This window comes from Plecotus auritus (assembly GCF_963455305.1).
Source record: "Plecotus auritus genome assembly, chromosome: 4".
Lineage (NCBI taxonomy): Eukaryota > Metazoa > Chordata > Mammalia > Chiroptera > Vespertilionidae > Plecotus > Plecotus auritus.
The window spans coordinates 55,748,086-55,764,285 of record NC_137775.1 but is presented as its reverse complement, the minus strand read 5'-3'; the positions used below and the strand labels follow the sequence as shown (position 1 = coordinate 55,764,285).

General features: G+C 40.2%; 1 protein-coding gene across 1 annotated transcript in view; it reads right to left on the bottom strand.

The window, feature by feature from the left end:
* Positions 1–5,671: 5,671 nt before the first annotated feature.
* Positions 5,672–16,200, bottom strand: part of RRAGD (Ras related GTP binding D) — a 36,401-nt gene continuing 25,872 nt past the window's right edge. Inside the window, exons 6-7 of the mRNA XM_080663362.1 lie at positions 14,897–15,045; positions 5,672–9,257 (exon numbers count right to left, since the gene is read on the bottom strand). Of these exons, the coding sequence (XP_080519488.1) occupies positions 9,106–9,257; positions 14,897–15,045 (301 nt within the window). The 3' untranslated portion in view covers positions 5,672–9,105. The remainder of the gene's footprint in view (positions 9,258–14,896; positions 15,046–16,200) is intronic.

The following is a 16,200-nucleotide window of genomic DNA, read 5'->3' as shown; positions in this document are numbered from 1 at the left end:
TCTTTGGACTCAGTTACCTCATCTGTAAAATAGGAGTGATAATAATACCTACCTCTTGGGTTTATGAGAATAAGTTACATAAACACACATAAGAGCAGCATTTGGTATACTGTGTGTACTCAATATCTAGTATTATTAAATAATTCTGTTAAGGACAATGTTTTCTTCCTCCTAAACTCAACATCACTACTGATTTAAAAATCTTGGAAATAATTATTTCAGATCAGGTTTTCCATCAGAAACTGGATTTCATATGTAAGATATAACATCTAATGTTAGCTCTAAGAACTCTTAGGGGATCTGTACAAGTCATTAAAAAGTGGAATCGGGAGAGGATCCAAGATGGCGGCGTAGGTAAACACCTAATCTGCTGCCTCGCACAACAATTTCAAAACTACAACTAAAAGACAAAACGTCTATCACCCAGAACCACAGGAAAGCTGGCTGAGTGGAAGTTCTACAACTAGAAGGAAAGAGAAAAGAGCATTGAGATGTGCACAAGCGCTGAAAAGCTGAGGTATGGAGGCGCGTGATCTGGGCTGGCGACAGGCGTTGCTTTTTTCAACCCGAAGGGAGACAAGCCCCCGATTATTCTGAAATCCAGTTTCTGGGGAGATGCGGGGGACCCAAACTCCTATGGGGAGAAGCTGGACTGTCTGCCATCGGGTCGGAAAGTGAGGGTGGCTTGCTTGCAGAGCTGCGCGCAGGAATAATTGTTTACTGCGCTGGGGCACCGGACAAGGGGACACGGTTGGAGATGTACAGCTGGCTTACTGGCAGCTATCGCTGTTTGCCACGCCCTAGCCTAATGACACCCTGAGACCACGCCCTGCACAATCTACGAACCCACCCAAGCTCCAAGCAGTGGCTTTAGCATATGAATGACCTGCCTTATCGCAGCTTAACCTAGCAAACTTGCAGCCCGGGTCAGACAGCTCCAAAACCTCCAAACCCCAAGCAAAGAGGAGAAAACTGTAGTTCTCGCTGTAGCTCCTGCTGGGTGGACTCAGACAGTAGCTGACCTACACCCCATTGGAGATCCAGAAGCCAGTGTACCTAGTGGTCAGTGTGAGACACCAGATTTCAACTCCTCACATCCATAAGTAACACATTCAAGAGGCAGACTCAGTGAGCACCAAAGCCCCACTGAGACAAGTCCTGCACCATAAGCCTGTCTCCAGCGCAGCAGTTCTTCCATTATAGACACAGCGGGTCCTCACAGCCAATTGGCCTGGAGGTCAATTCCTCCCAGTGTACCAACAGCAATCAAGGCTTAACTACACCAAGACTTTGCACTCAGCCCACAAAGGGGTGTACCAAGAGTGTCCACCTCAGGTGATTGGGGAGGCTGAGCTACTGGCCCCTATAGGTCACCTATCACACAAAGCCACTCCATCAACACAGGGAAGCAGCCAAAATGCAGAGACAAAGAAACATGTCACGAATGAAAGAAATGGAGGAAAGCAAACTACTGGATGACATAGAGTTCAGAACCACATTTATAAGGTTACTCAAGAATCTTCTAAAAACCGCTGAGGAACTTAGTGAGACCTTTAAGGATCTTAATGAGAATGCCAAAAAAATGGAAAAGGACCAGTCAGAAATTAAGCATACACTGTCTGAAATAAAGAATATACAGAAACTCAACTGTAGATCAACGTACCCCAAGAATCAAACCAAAGATCTGAAATATGAGGAAACAAAAAGCACCCAACCAGAAAAACAAAAAGAAAAAAGAATCCAAAAATATGAAGATAGTGTAAGGAGCCTCTGGGACAACTTTAAGCATACCAACATCCGAATTTTTGGGGTGCCAGAAGAAGAGAGAGAGCAAAATATTGAAAACCTATTAGAAGAAATAATGACAGAAAACTTTCCCTACCTGGTGAAAGAGACTTACAAGTTCAGGAAGCGCACAGAACCCCATACAAGAGGAATCCAAAGAGGACCACACCAAGACACATCATAATTAAAATGCCAAGGGCAAAATACAAAGAGAGAATCTTGAAAGCAGCAAGAGAAAAACGGTTAGTTACCTACAAGGGAGTACCCATACGACTGTCAGCTGATTTCTCGGCAGAAACTATGCAGGCCAGAAGGGAGTGGCAAGAAATATTCAAAGTGATGAACAGCAAGAACCTACAAGTAAGATTACTCTACCCAGCAAAGCTATCATTCAGAATTGAAGGTCAGATAAAGAGCTTCACAGACAAGAAAAAGCTAAAGGAGTTCATCACCACCAAACCAGGATTACATGAAATGCTGAAGGGTATTCTTTAAGAAGAGGAAGAAGAAGAAAAAGGTAAAGATAAAAATTATGTACAACAAAATGACATCAAATACATACCTACCAACAAGTGAATCTAAAAATCAAGTGAATAAAAAATCTGAAGAACAGAATGGACTGGTGAATATAATAGAATCAGGGACATAGCAAGGGAGTGGACTGACAGTTCTCAGGGGGAAGGGGGTGTGAGGGGTGCGGGAAGAGATTGGACAAAAATCTTACACCTATGGATGAAGACAGTGGCGGGGGGGTAAGGGCATGGGGTGGGGTGGGGAATCAGGTGGAGGGGAGCTATGGGGGAAAAAAAAAAGAGGAACACCTGTAATAATCTGAACAATAAAGATTTATTTAAAAAATAATAAAATAAAATAAAATAATAAATTAAAAAAATAAAAAGTGGAATCTTACTAAGCAAGTAAGGAGCAATAAGGTGCACTGTTAGGAAGAGAATTTCCGGAGATCTAGGGATCAAAGCCAGAGTAGCAGAATGAATATCTGAAGTTTACTGAAATAATAGTTCTATCATCCGAACAGGCAAATTGCCATAAAAAAATATAAAGAGATAAGAGGGTTTAAAAAAATAAAAACAAAAGTGCAAATCCAATGCACTTTTGTTTTTATTATTTTAAACCCTCTTATCTCTTTATATACATAGAGTGATTTATCCTCATTTCCACAAAGAAGGCCAATATAGCAGTAATATACATGTATGGTAAACAACTTCATAAATATGAAAGACCATACTTCCTTTTTACCAAAGAGACCATTCTGCTCCCTGAAAGATTAGTTATGAATATGCTTAAAATAAAATGAGAGTTTAGCATATCATGAGTATATGACAAACTTTTAAATTGGTAGTTAACGTTTGTGAAGGCAATGATTTAACAATGGTTATAAATGATTACCACTTAAAAGTAAAACTTAAGCCAAAACCGGTTTGGCTCAGTGGATAGAGCGTCGGCCTGCAGACTCAAGGATCCTGGGTTCGATTCCGGTCAAGGGCGTGTGCCTTGGTTGCGGGCACATCCCCAGTGGAAGGTGTGCAGGAGGCGGCTGATCGATGTTTCTCTCTCATCGATGTTTCTAGCTCTCTATCCCTCTCCCTTCCTCTCTGTAAAATATCAATAAAATGTATTTAAAAAAAAAAAAAAAAAAAAGTAAAACTTAAGAGGGAGAAACCAAGATGGCGGCATAGGTAAACACCTAAACTGCTGCCTCGCACAACAATTTCAAAACTACAACTAAAAGACAGAACGGACACCATCCAGAAACACAGGAAAGCTGGCTGAGTGAAAATTCTACAACTAGAAGGAAAGAGAAAAGCTCACAGAGAATTGGAGGTACGGCAAAGGATCTTTGTGCGCGCAGAGAGGAAGGGCGGCTGAGAGCCTGGCTGACTTTCTCTGGTGGAAGGGGGAAGGAAGCCCCCAACCACACTGAACCCCAGTTCTGACTGTACTGAACCCCAGTTCCGGGCGAGCCCCTGGGGACCCACGCTCTTACGGGGGGAGTCTGGACTCTCGGGCAGAGACTCGGGAGCTGGGAAAGGCAGAAGTCTGAAGGCGCGGCGTGCCAGTGCGCACAAAGGCTGCAGAGGTTGCCACAGGCTTTCCCTAGTGGAAGGGAGTCGGAGGCTCCTGACTGCACTGAGCCCCAGTTCTGACTGCACTGGACCCCAGTTCCAGGCGAGCCCCTGGGGACCCACGCTCTTGTGGGGGGAGTCTGGACTCTCGGGCGGAGACTCGGGAGCCGGGAAGGCAGAGGTCTGCGTGTGCGCGCAAGGGCAAGGCTGCCGGGAAGCCAAGACTGTCTGCTCCGCCCTGAGACTCCATCCCATCCAAGCTGAGCACAGAGGCTATTGCAATTTGGCAAGTCTAATCCTATAAGGCTGTCTCCAGCACCGAACTTCTCCCAGCATAGACACAGCTGATCCTTACAGCCAACTGGCCTGGAGGTCAATTCTTCCCAGTGATACCAACAACAATAAAGACTTAATTACAACAAGGCTGTACACACAGTCCACAAAGGGGTGCACCAAGAGTGTCCACCTCAGGTTAACTGGGGAAGCAGACCCACTGGGCCATATTGGAAACCTAGCACAAATATCTACCTTACCAACTCAGGGAATCAGTGAAAATGCGGGGTCAAAGAATCAGATCACAAACGAAAGAAATGGAGGAAAACAAACGACTGGATATAGAATTCAAAACCACGGTTATAAGACTTTTTAAGAATATCCTAGAAAAGGTCTCGATAAATATAACGAGACCCTCGAAGATATGAAAAAGGACCAACTAGAAATTAAACATACACTGACTGAAATAAAAAATATTATACAGAGACCCAAAAACAGACTAGAGGAACACAAGAATCAAGTCAAAGAATTGAAATACGAAGAAGCAAAAAACACTCAACTGAAAAAGCAAAAAGCAAAAAAAAAAATCCAAAAAGTTGAAGATAGTGTAGGAAGACTCTGGGACAATTTCAAGCGTACCAACATCAGAATTATGGGGGTGCCAGAAGAAGAGAGAGAGCAAGATACTGAAAACCTATTGGAAGAAATAATGACCGAAAACTTCCCCCACCTGGTGAAAGAAATAGACTTACAAGTCCAGGAAGCGCACAGAACCCCAAACAAAAGGAATCCAAAGAGGACCACACCAAGACATATCATAATTAAAATGCCAAGAGCAAAAGACAAAGAGAGAATATTAAAAGCAGCAAGAGAAAAACAGTTAGTTACCTACAAGGGAGCACCCATAAGACTGTCAGCTGATTTCTCAACAGAAACTATGCAGGCCAGACGGGAGTGGCAAGAAATTTTCAATGTGATGAATAGCAAGAACCTACAACCAAGATTACTCTACCCAGCAAAGCTATCATTCAGAATTGAAGGGCAGATAAAGAGCTTCACAGATAAGAAAAAGCTAAAGGAGTTCATCACCACCAAACCAGTATTATATGAAATGCTGAAAGGTATTCTTAAAGAAGAGGAAGAAGAAAAAAGTAAAGATAAAAATTATGAACAACAAATACATATCTATCAACAAGTGAACCTAAAAATCAAGTGAATTAAAAACCTGAGGAACAGAATAATCTGGTGAATATAATAGAATCAGGGGCATAGAAAGGGAGTGGACTGATAATTCTCAGGGGGAAAGGGGTATGGGGGGTTCATGAAGAGACTGGACAAAAATCATACACCTATGGATGAGGACAGTGGAGGGGAGGTAAGGGCAGAAGGTGGGGTGGGAACTGGGTGGAGGGGAGCTACGGGGGGAAAAAGGAGAAACAATTGTAATAATCTGAATAAAGATTTATTAAAATAAAAAAAAAGTAAAACTTAATACTATATTTGATTATAAATTACACTCAGTCCATATAAGTTGAATGCATACCATACTTTAATAATCAAGACAGTTGGCTGTTTTTCTGGAGTACATTTCAAACAGCATATAACCCGTATATAACAATATTGCTGTGTTTTTAGTCATCTTATATTTAAGGGTCCAAAATATATTATGTTCACAAAATAACACTGTCCATGAATGTCAACAGTTTTTTATTTATATTCCTTCAAAAACACTCTACCCTGGTCATTCACACTAATCTGCATAACTGGAAATAAGCAAAGATGCTAGGTAATTCAGAGTCTCACCTCCACATAGAAGTTCTAACTGCCCTAGAAACCTATAGGTCAAGTTGTCAACCTTTGAAAATGAGCAAAAATGTTCCAGAGCAGTCACTGAAACCATGTGTTTGGGCTTTGTATTTATAGCATTGGATTTGTGACCTAAATGTGGCCACAGACATCACAGTAAGCTAAGTCCCATATCAAAAATAAAATGCAAGCCCTAGCCGGTTTGGCTCAGTGGATAGAGCATCGGCCTGCGGACTGAAGAGCCCCAGGTTCAATTCTGGCCAAGGGCACATGCATGGATTGCGGGCTTGATCCCCAGTAGGGGGCGTGCAGGAGGCAGCCGGTCAACAATTCTTTCATCATTGATGTTTCTCTCTCTCTTTCCCTCTCCCTTCCTCACTAAAATCAATAAAAATGCAAAAGGAATTGAGAGATTTTGTAATTTCAATAGCACAGACTTCAAAAATTGAATGCTTAGACATAACTCCTACATCTCTCTTTAAATAAGAGGTCATTGCCATGCTTACAGGTTTGAGGCAGTCATCTATATATTAGTATGTTATGAATCAAAGAGTGCACTTAGTACCATGAACTTGGGTCCTTATGCCATAGCATTAATTTTGCCTTTCCCCCAAAGAATCATTTGCTCTTGAAGTAATAGGCTCTTAAGGCACATTTCAACAACAAAAAAAACATCATAGCTTGACCAGTGTGGCTCAGTGGTTGAATGTCAATCCATGAACCAAGAGGTCACCGGTTCAATTCCCAGACAGGGCACATGTCCGGTTGCTGGCTCGATCCACAGTAAGGGGCATGCAGGAGGCAGCTGATGGATGATGTTTCTCTCTCATCGATGTTTCCATCTCTCTATCCCTTCCCCTTCCTCTCTCCCTAAAAATCAATAAAAACCTATTTTTTAAAAACCATCATATAACCAGCTCAAAAATGGAAGCTCCTCTTGGATACAATAATATACATATATACCTAAGTAATGTGTGGTTTATTAGATAGGCAAATGTCTCTATCTTGAGGATAAAGTCACATTAGAAAAGTCACAAAAAATTTCTTTGTTGTTTACTAAAAAAAGAAACATTATAAAAATATGAGAGAATTAGATTTATAAGAATAACCCACCGCCCTGACCGGTTTGGCTCAGTGGATAGAGCGTCGGCCTGCGGACTCAAGGGTCCCAGGTTCGATTCCGATCAAGGGCATGTACCTTGGTTGCGGGCACACCCCCAGTAGGGGGCGTGCAGGAGGCAGCTGATTGATGTTTCTCTCTCATCAATGTTTCTAACTCTCTATCCCTCTCCCTTCCTCTCTGTAAAAAATCACAATAAAATATATTAAAAAAAAAAAGAATAACCCACCTACATTATACCAGGCCTGTTGGCAAAGGTCCAACAGGATATAGGTCTGGAAATTAGAGAAAACACTTCCTTAGAACCCCGGGATATTATTCACCCAGGTTTCTGAGCAAAAATTATGAGGAAGGGAGTTGGCGCTCCTTCATGATTTTTAGAAGTTTTCTTCCAAAATGCACAGCCTCTTGGGAGGGCTCAAACCTTAAACCCAAACAGCTACCATTTTAAATGGCAGCTACCAGCCTCAAAGGAACGGGACTTGAGGAGAGGAAGGAGAGAGGATAGAAAGAAGTCACAGGTAGAAGTAGGATAATTTCAAGGACAAGTTGCTCTAGGAACTTGATACATTTTGTTAGGAGCAGCTTTGATATCCCTACGAGCCTCTGCTAAAAGAAAAGAATATTATCTTCTAATACCCACAAGCATGCCTTAGGCACCAACCCTTGGGATGGACCTAGAATTATCTACTTGGAATGGTTTGGGGTGGGGCGGGGGGAGGTTTAGGAACCTCTTAACTTGCTATTAGTCTAAAGTAAACATAAGTGAGAGAATTTCACAGAAACAAATATATAGCTAACTGTAATGTCTCCTCTGGCCAGCCCCTTCCCACTGATCTTGAGGGCTTTTCAGCAGTGCAGGCATACTGCTGGCAAGCTGAGCTCTAGTTCAGCCATAAGATAGGAAAAGGCAGAGTCTATAAGGTATAGTCACAAATGAGAACATTACTCAGAGGTGACCAATGTGCCCAACAGGAGTCAACTCTATGGTAGAGATCTGAGACATTCTCTGTGACCATGGAGCAATAAAAATAGCTGGTCCTAAATAAACATTTAAAACGTTGCACAATAACAGGCCCATTTCACAGGGGCCAAACATACAGAATTGTATATCTATTTTTATATCTGCAGTTGTCAATCACCTACATTTGGGAAACCACGTGTCCTCTGATGTTACTCTAGCCTGGGTGGCAGGTACAAAAAGCCTCCAGAGTCCCTGCAATTCAATGACATTCCTATTTGTCTCCAGTGATCGGCACCATTTTGGAAATCTGGTCCCAAAGGTACTAAAGAACAGTAATACAGCAAAAAATAAAAACAAAAACAAAAACCCACCTCTCTGTATAAAATGATTATAGATATGTGTGTTGAGGTAAAGAGCTTTGTAAAAACTGTTGAGTAGGGAAGCACTGCCACAGCTATAGAAAGTTTTAGATAAATTTGGTGCTAATATTATTCATCAAAATTCCTGTTTATATTAGTTATAAACAAGGGACAGTTCTTATTGCTCCACAGCTTGCTGCCCCAATCTGTACCATCTCCACTGAAAAATGATTTTTTTCCTCAACAACTGGTAGCAAAGATTCCCAAGTTTATAAAAAGTCATTGCTAATGCATTACTTTTTGATTAATTTCTGATTGCCATAGCTAAGAACTACAGTATGCATGTCCTTCACACCAAGTACAGAAAAAGCTTAGAAAAGTTGTTTTATCAAAGTTTAGTTCAATGAAAAAGTGCAAAATATATACAGTTCCTGGCAGTTCTCACACAGGATTTTTCTGACTACAGACCATAAAAGTGTACATTTATGTCATGAAATTACAGTGGATTTAACTTCATTATTAGTATACAAGTTTTTGCTTCAAAGTGCTTGCTTTATTTAAAAAAGAAAAGATCAAAAGGGTCACGGGATTTTTTTTTTTTACAGCAAATTTATGTTACGTGTCCCAATCTCCTTCTTCCTCTTTCTTTAGTGCAACACAGTGCAGCAGCCTCAATGAAAGGTCTGATTTCAAAAGATGTTCCTGAAACCTCACCTACAGCAGCACTCTAGGGGTCCCATTGGGGGTGGTTCCTTTTTTCTTCTGCAGTTGATTCTGAACCTTTCTCGATTTCACCACTTTCATTCTCACCTCAAAAACTTCATGGATGGCCTTCCGGAAGCAATGAAAATTATAGTCAATAAGCCCTGGAGAAGAAAACAAAAAATATTTAGAAATGTCACATAGAAAGAAATATCCATCTTTTCATGTCGACCACGACGAGGATTAACCAGTAGGGGGCAGTAGAGAAGCGGCCTTAACATAAGATCCAAAGACTGCACGAGGAAGTCTGCATCTGGTCCTCAGGAATCGCAGGCAAGATCTTGTGAATGTATGTTTTTCACTAAGAAAAGTTTCCAGAGTATATGCCACATTTTCAAAGGTGTCTATGACCCAAAACATTTGAAAAACCAAGTGAACACATTTTTTTGACCTTTCAGAATTAAAGGTTTTTCACAATAAAGTTATATCTTCAATGAAATACTTATTACTTTTCCCTAAAAGGCATTATTAAATTGACTCTGTGGAGGGAGACCCTGACTTGGAGTGTGGCTGAGATAACAAAGCCACGGTATCAATCAAGTAATCAATCAATATTTACTGGATGTATATTATATTTAAACTATGGTCATAAATCCTGAGGAAAGCACAGTCCCTGGTTTTACTAGTAGAGTGATAGCAGTCACCTCAGGTCAACTCAAGCTCAGGAATTCAACAACCAATGACACTCTCAGTTCTTCAATATCATGTAAATTTAAAATGGGTAATACTTTCAACAATAAAGATTTTTTAATGGAAAAATAGTAGGCTAGAATCTTACTGTATTTTCAGAAATTAACTAGTAGTACAAAAATAGAATAAAAGAGAATGCAAAGTCTTAAGTGTATTTTTCATCATCACTACTAGTTTATTAGTGTTGTGGCTTATGTTTACACTAATTAAGATAGGCAGTTGGTCCTATTTACTATCTTTAACTTATTAAAACAACTAGCCTAACCATTATTTCCATCCACTCAGGGGATGCTTCCAGAAACCCGAAGAAAGAATTAAGATTCCAGCCAAGGACTGAAACTCTTCAAACTAGTTACACAACTGCGAGTGAACGGGAGGAACCACCACCTCAGCTTCCAGAGCAGGAAACCTTCGGAGCAGCGCCCTCTGCTGCTTCTGCAGTGGCCACGCATCCAGTTTTAAAAAAACCAACAAAAAACAACAATGAGGCAATGAGGCAGAAGTAAGAAACAGCAGAATAAGGCAGAAATGAGAAACAAAGCGCAAAGAAGTGATGTTACTTAGTGGTAATTTGGAAATGAGATGTTAGAACAACCTTACAATTCTCTGTCTATCAAATGTGCAACTAACTGCCTTAGGAAGAAAGCTTAGCTTGACTGCTTCAATGGGATGAGTGAATCAAATACTCAACATGGGAAACTGCAGAGACATCCTATTGATAGTTTTTGACAAATCTTAACTTAGTCATCTTTGCACATTTTCAAATCCGCAAAATTTTAAAAACAGTAATCTTGTTGCCTTTGGAGTTTTAAAAGTAAAATGGTAAAAATTCACAACGGAGGTTTTTAAAGGAAGTAAACACTCAGAAAAAGAGTTTGATACTTATTTCAACCCTTTCATTGAAAATACAAGAGAGACACGAACAGAATAAGGACTACCTTCACCACCATACACAGTTGTGGGATGGTCCCACACCCTTCTCTGGTTCAGTGGTTCTCACCCTAGCATTAAAAACACCCAAGGAAGTTCAAAAATATTAACAAACCTCAGGCCCCCTTCCCAGGAATTCTATTCTAATTACATGGAGGAGGACCCAGATGTCCGTATTTTTTAACTGTCCCCCAACCCAAGGTGCCTATAATGTGCATCTAGGGCGGAGAGTCCCGCATCTGCTTTCAATTCTATCTCCTCTGCCAAAGCAGTCACAGGGATCATTAATGAAAACTCAGATGAAGACAAACGTGGAGTAAAGCTAATCACCAAGTGCTGATTTCCACACCAACAGGACTCAGCAATACAAAATTCAAGCAACGAAATAAATCAAACTACTCCATGTATTTATAAGCCTAAGTTCCCTTTAAAGACAGCTGCCTAATAGATAAGCTGACCACCTCCTCTGGTTTGCCCGGTTTCACTGGAGGTCTACTGTCCCATGAACCCCCTTGATCCCAGACAAATAGAGATGGTTGGTCACCCTAAAAAAGCATGCAAGTTTAACATGATGGGGTCACACCTAGTCTGCCTATTTATTTACATTTCTTAGTTATGACATGAACTAACACCTAAGTTTCTATTTAGTTTAGTAAGTTCTACAAAGTCTGCCTATCCACAGTGATGATCCACCTAGGTAACTTAGTAAAAGATCTACATGATGAACTCCTGCTTAAATTTACTTCCACAAGCATAAATGAAAGTTATAATTAGTGGGCAAGAGTGTGAGAAGAAACAGGATTTTCATAGTTTGAAAGCATATATTAATGACAAAGGGACAGGTAGGGAATTTCCAGTGGAAAAACTGGCAGACACTACCTTAGCTAAGTCAACATCAGCATCACCAGCAATAAGACATACAAACATCATCAACCACTTGATATTATGCACAGAGAAAGACACACATCATTTCTGTGTGTATTTTTTAACTATACATTTTACATTTATTGATTTCAGAGAAGAAGGGAGAGGGAGAGAGAGAAACATCAATGATGAGAGAGAATCATCAATTGGCTGCCTCCTCCACCACCCCCACTGGGGATCAAGAGCCTAAAACCCAGGCACGTGCCCTGACTGGCAATGGAACCATGACCCCTGGTTCATAGGTCAACATTCAACCCTGAGCCACGTTGGCCAGGCCTGTGTGGTGTTCTTACCAAAGTGCATTATCTCATTCTAACTGTATGAAAATCAACCCAATTTGGGGGACATTCCACAAAATAATTGATCAGTATTCTTCAAAAGTGTCAAGACCATGAAAGATGAACTGTCACAGATAGGAGGAGACCAGGAGAAAGAGCAACTAAATCAATTTTGGATTCTGAAACAGAAAACAGGTATTTTTGGAAAAACTGGTGAACTCTGCACAAGGTCTGTAGTTTCACTGATAGCATTATACTGATGTCAGTTCCCTAGTTTTGAAAACTGTGCTATAGTATGTAAGATGTTAACATTTGGGGAAGGTGGATGAGGAGTATATGTAAACTGCGTACAGTTTTTAGAAGTTTTTTGGAAATCCAAAATTGGTTCAAAATTATTTCTTTTAGAAACTGCCACCATCCTAGATGGTTTGGGGGCTGTAGTTGTACTATTTGTATTACTTTTATTAGCTTCCAAAATCAACATGAAATATTAATCATCAGATATAAATTCTGGAAGTATCTTTACCCAAGAAAATATACATGTAATGGTTTTAAACACAATATACAACACTGATTCCACATAGTGAGAACCCCAGGAATCTTTAGGCCTGACTGCCATACACTGATGGTATGACCTTATATTGGGGAAAAGTCACTTATGTCCTGGGTCTAGGTGAAATCATCTGTAATTGAGAGAGTGAGACAAAGTATGGTCCTGTCTATCTTCAAAATTCCATGGATTTATTATATAATCTTACTTTCAGCAAGATGAAAATAAAAAGTGAAAGATTAGCACCATTTAATTGAAAATTTTACAGGCCAAGGACACAAAAGGCAATTGGATTGACAATAGTAGGTAAATATGGGAAAAATACATGCATAACTTCAGTAAGAAGCAAGGAAATGTAAGTTTAAATGACATACCAGTTTTCAATAATCAATTTTTTTAAATAGTTTACTGATTTTTAGAGAGAGAGGAAGGGAGAAGAGAGAAATATCAATGTGAGAGCAGAACATCGATTGGCTGCCTCCTGTATGCCCCCTACCGGAAACAGAGCTGCAACCTGGGTATGTGCCCTGACTGGGAATCAAACACCCAATCAACTGAGCCACACTGGCCAGGGCTCAATTATCATTTTTTATTGTTGCTGTTAATCCTCACCCGAGGATATTTTTTCATTGATTTTTAGAGAGAGAGCGAAAGGAAGGAGGAGAGAGAGAGAGAGAGAGAAACATCGATTGGTTGCCTCCTGCACGTGCCTCAACTAGGGCCAGGGACTGAGCCTGTAACCTGTAACTGAGGTACATGCCCTTGACCAGAATCGAACCCGGGACCCTTCAGTCCACAGAACAACGCTCTATCCACTGAGCCAAAGTGCTAAGGCTCAATTATAAATTTTTAATGCCAATACCCAATATTGAAACTACAGCAAAATTGACATGCTCATATTCTCTTAGTAGCATAAACCCATAAAGTCTTTCTAAAGGACATTTTGGTAATGATGCATTAGAAGCCACCAAAACATGCCTACCCTTTGATCTAAGTAATTCCATTCATTGAAAGTTTTTCCTGAGGAGACAACCGAAGATGTACAAAAATATTTAGTGCAAAGAGGGTCATCGTAGATTATTTTTAACATCAAAATTTAAAAACGATGTGGAAAAAAGATTTAGTAAATTGGGAAGATGTCTATAACAATTTAAGTGAAGGTTATAAAGTAGTATTTATCACACAACCTCATATATAAAGATAATAGATATATATGAAAAAGGCTGGAAAGTTATACAGAAAATATTGAGTATCTGAGTGAGAAGTTTATCAGTAATATTTCTTTTTTGCTTATTTGTTATTTATAAATTTTCTAAGTGAATCTATTGCTTTTATAATTTAAAAATATCTAAATTATGTTTTCATGCTCAATGAACTTAAAAACAGCAAGATATAAAACTATATAGACAGTCACCTGGCCCCACTTTTGTTGAAAGGAAGGAGAGATGAAGGAAAAGAAGGGAAGATGAGAGGGAGGAAGAGAGGAAGGAGTGGAGAAAGAAAGCACATTTCAGAAATTTAGCATGGGGTTTAGCTCTAGATGGTGAAATTGAGTGGTTTTATTTTGTTTTTGTTTTACATTCCTAAATTTTCTACGTATTTTTATAATAAACATGTATTGCTTTATAAGGAAAAAAGGCTTTTTCAGTCAATGTTACAATTGCCACTTTGTTGGTAATATTTTTACCCAACACATTGGTAAATCATATCCTAGTTGCAAAAATTCATAGCAGCAGCAGTAAGGTGGTATTACTACAGGTTAGGTAGCAAGGGGAAAAATGAATATTTTCATGAGGTTAATTGCTTTGGTTTTAAAATGAAACTAAAAAGATATCTGGTGATATTATTAAGTGTATTCATGTCATCTGTTTTCAGAATCATGGTGCCATCCCTGTGTTTTGAGGACTAAAGACTATACAGAGGCTGAACACAAGCTAAATACCGTCTAGCTTTAATGTTATATGAGTCCCCTCCTTCACATGGGAGCACCAAGTGGTCACATGTCCCTAAAACCTTCTAGAGGAGTGGCCCAGGAGGGAGGCCACCGCACTCACTGTAGGCTGGGGGCCTCCCCGGAAAAAAACTTTACAGACTGGCAGCACCCCAGCTAGCTGCACCCGCAGGAAAGCTGAGGCCCCTGGGTGGAGGGTTGCTTCCACTTGCACCTCACAGCAGCTTTCACTAGACTCTAGTCTAGTGACTAGAAGGCAGGCTGGTTCACGGATCCCCAAAGCTGACTGATCAAGGGGGCCTGCGACTCAATTCTGCAAACTTCAAGAGGCATGCTGCTCCCCATCCACATTCAACAGACAGTCAGGACAGTATTAGTCTGAATGGAAACGCTTCATTTAAATCACACACACAAAATTACCTTTTCTTTCAAAGCTTTCCTCTCTGACAAAGCAAACAAGAGCCAGGAACTTTGTCACCTCTTTTAAATAAAGAACTGTGGTATTATTCAGCTTTATAATGGCTGTTGATTCCTTGTCATAGGGGGTTCCTGCTCCGTCTTCTTTGAGACTAGATGGGGACAGAAACCAAAACATATTTGACCATTGAGAAAGAACTATAAATTGTAACCTGACAACAAAAACCAGCTTGAACACGGAATGATTTACTTCTTTAAACATATTAAAACAACTAGCCTAACCATTCAGACCTTTCAGCTAAAGCTCTCAGAAACACACAATCACAAGCATGCACAGTGTATGACAGTCACTTTCCTACCGACACAAGGAGTGGCTGTTGTGGCAGCTGGGCAACTCCCCAGACACCCGAGGAACACAGGTGAGGGACGGGTGGGCGTTCTTTCTTCTCCCCTCTGTGGCCCTCAAGGGTTTCTCATTTTCTCATGATCAAATAACCAGGCTGTCAAAGGCATGGTCTGATGAAAGACCAAGAAGGACTGAAGAACTGTTCCAAATGAAAGAAGCCTAAAGACACATGACAGCCAGATGCTGAATGAGATGCTGAATTGCAGGGGAAAACTGATAGAAAAGGTAGAAGTGGGACCTCTGGTAAAATCTGAATATGGACTGTATATTAGATAATCAAGTGACGTAGCCATGCTAAAGATGTTTACTTGGATCATTAAACGGTGGTCCTGTAAAGAAAGTCCTTGTTCTTAAGAGAGAGATGCTCAAGTAACGAGGATCAAAGAACCATGATGTCCGAAACGTACTCCCGAATAGTTCAGAAAAAAACAAACAAACAATATGGAATAGAAAAAGAGGGAGATAGCAAATAGTGCAAATTGATAAAAATGGTGAATCCCAATGAAGGGTATATAGGAATTCATTGTACTATCCTTGCACATTTTCTGTAGGTTTAAAATCTTTTTAAAATAAAAAGTTAAATAGATCGGTCTATTTTTTTTTTTCACTGAATTTATTGGGGTGACACTTGTTAATAAAATTGCATAGATTTCAGGTGTAGCATTCTATAATATATCATCTGTATATTGTATTGTGTGTTCACCACCCCAAGTCAAGTCACCTTCCATCACCATTTAGCACCTTTATAACCTCTTCTACCTCCCCCCAACCTTCTTTCCCACTGGTAATCTGTTGTCTGTGTCTATGGGTGGTGTTTTCTGTTTTATTTTGCTTAATCCCTACACCTTTTCACCCAGCCCTGTAACTCCCCTCCCCTCTGATGGCTGTCAGTCTGTTCTCT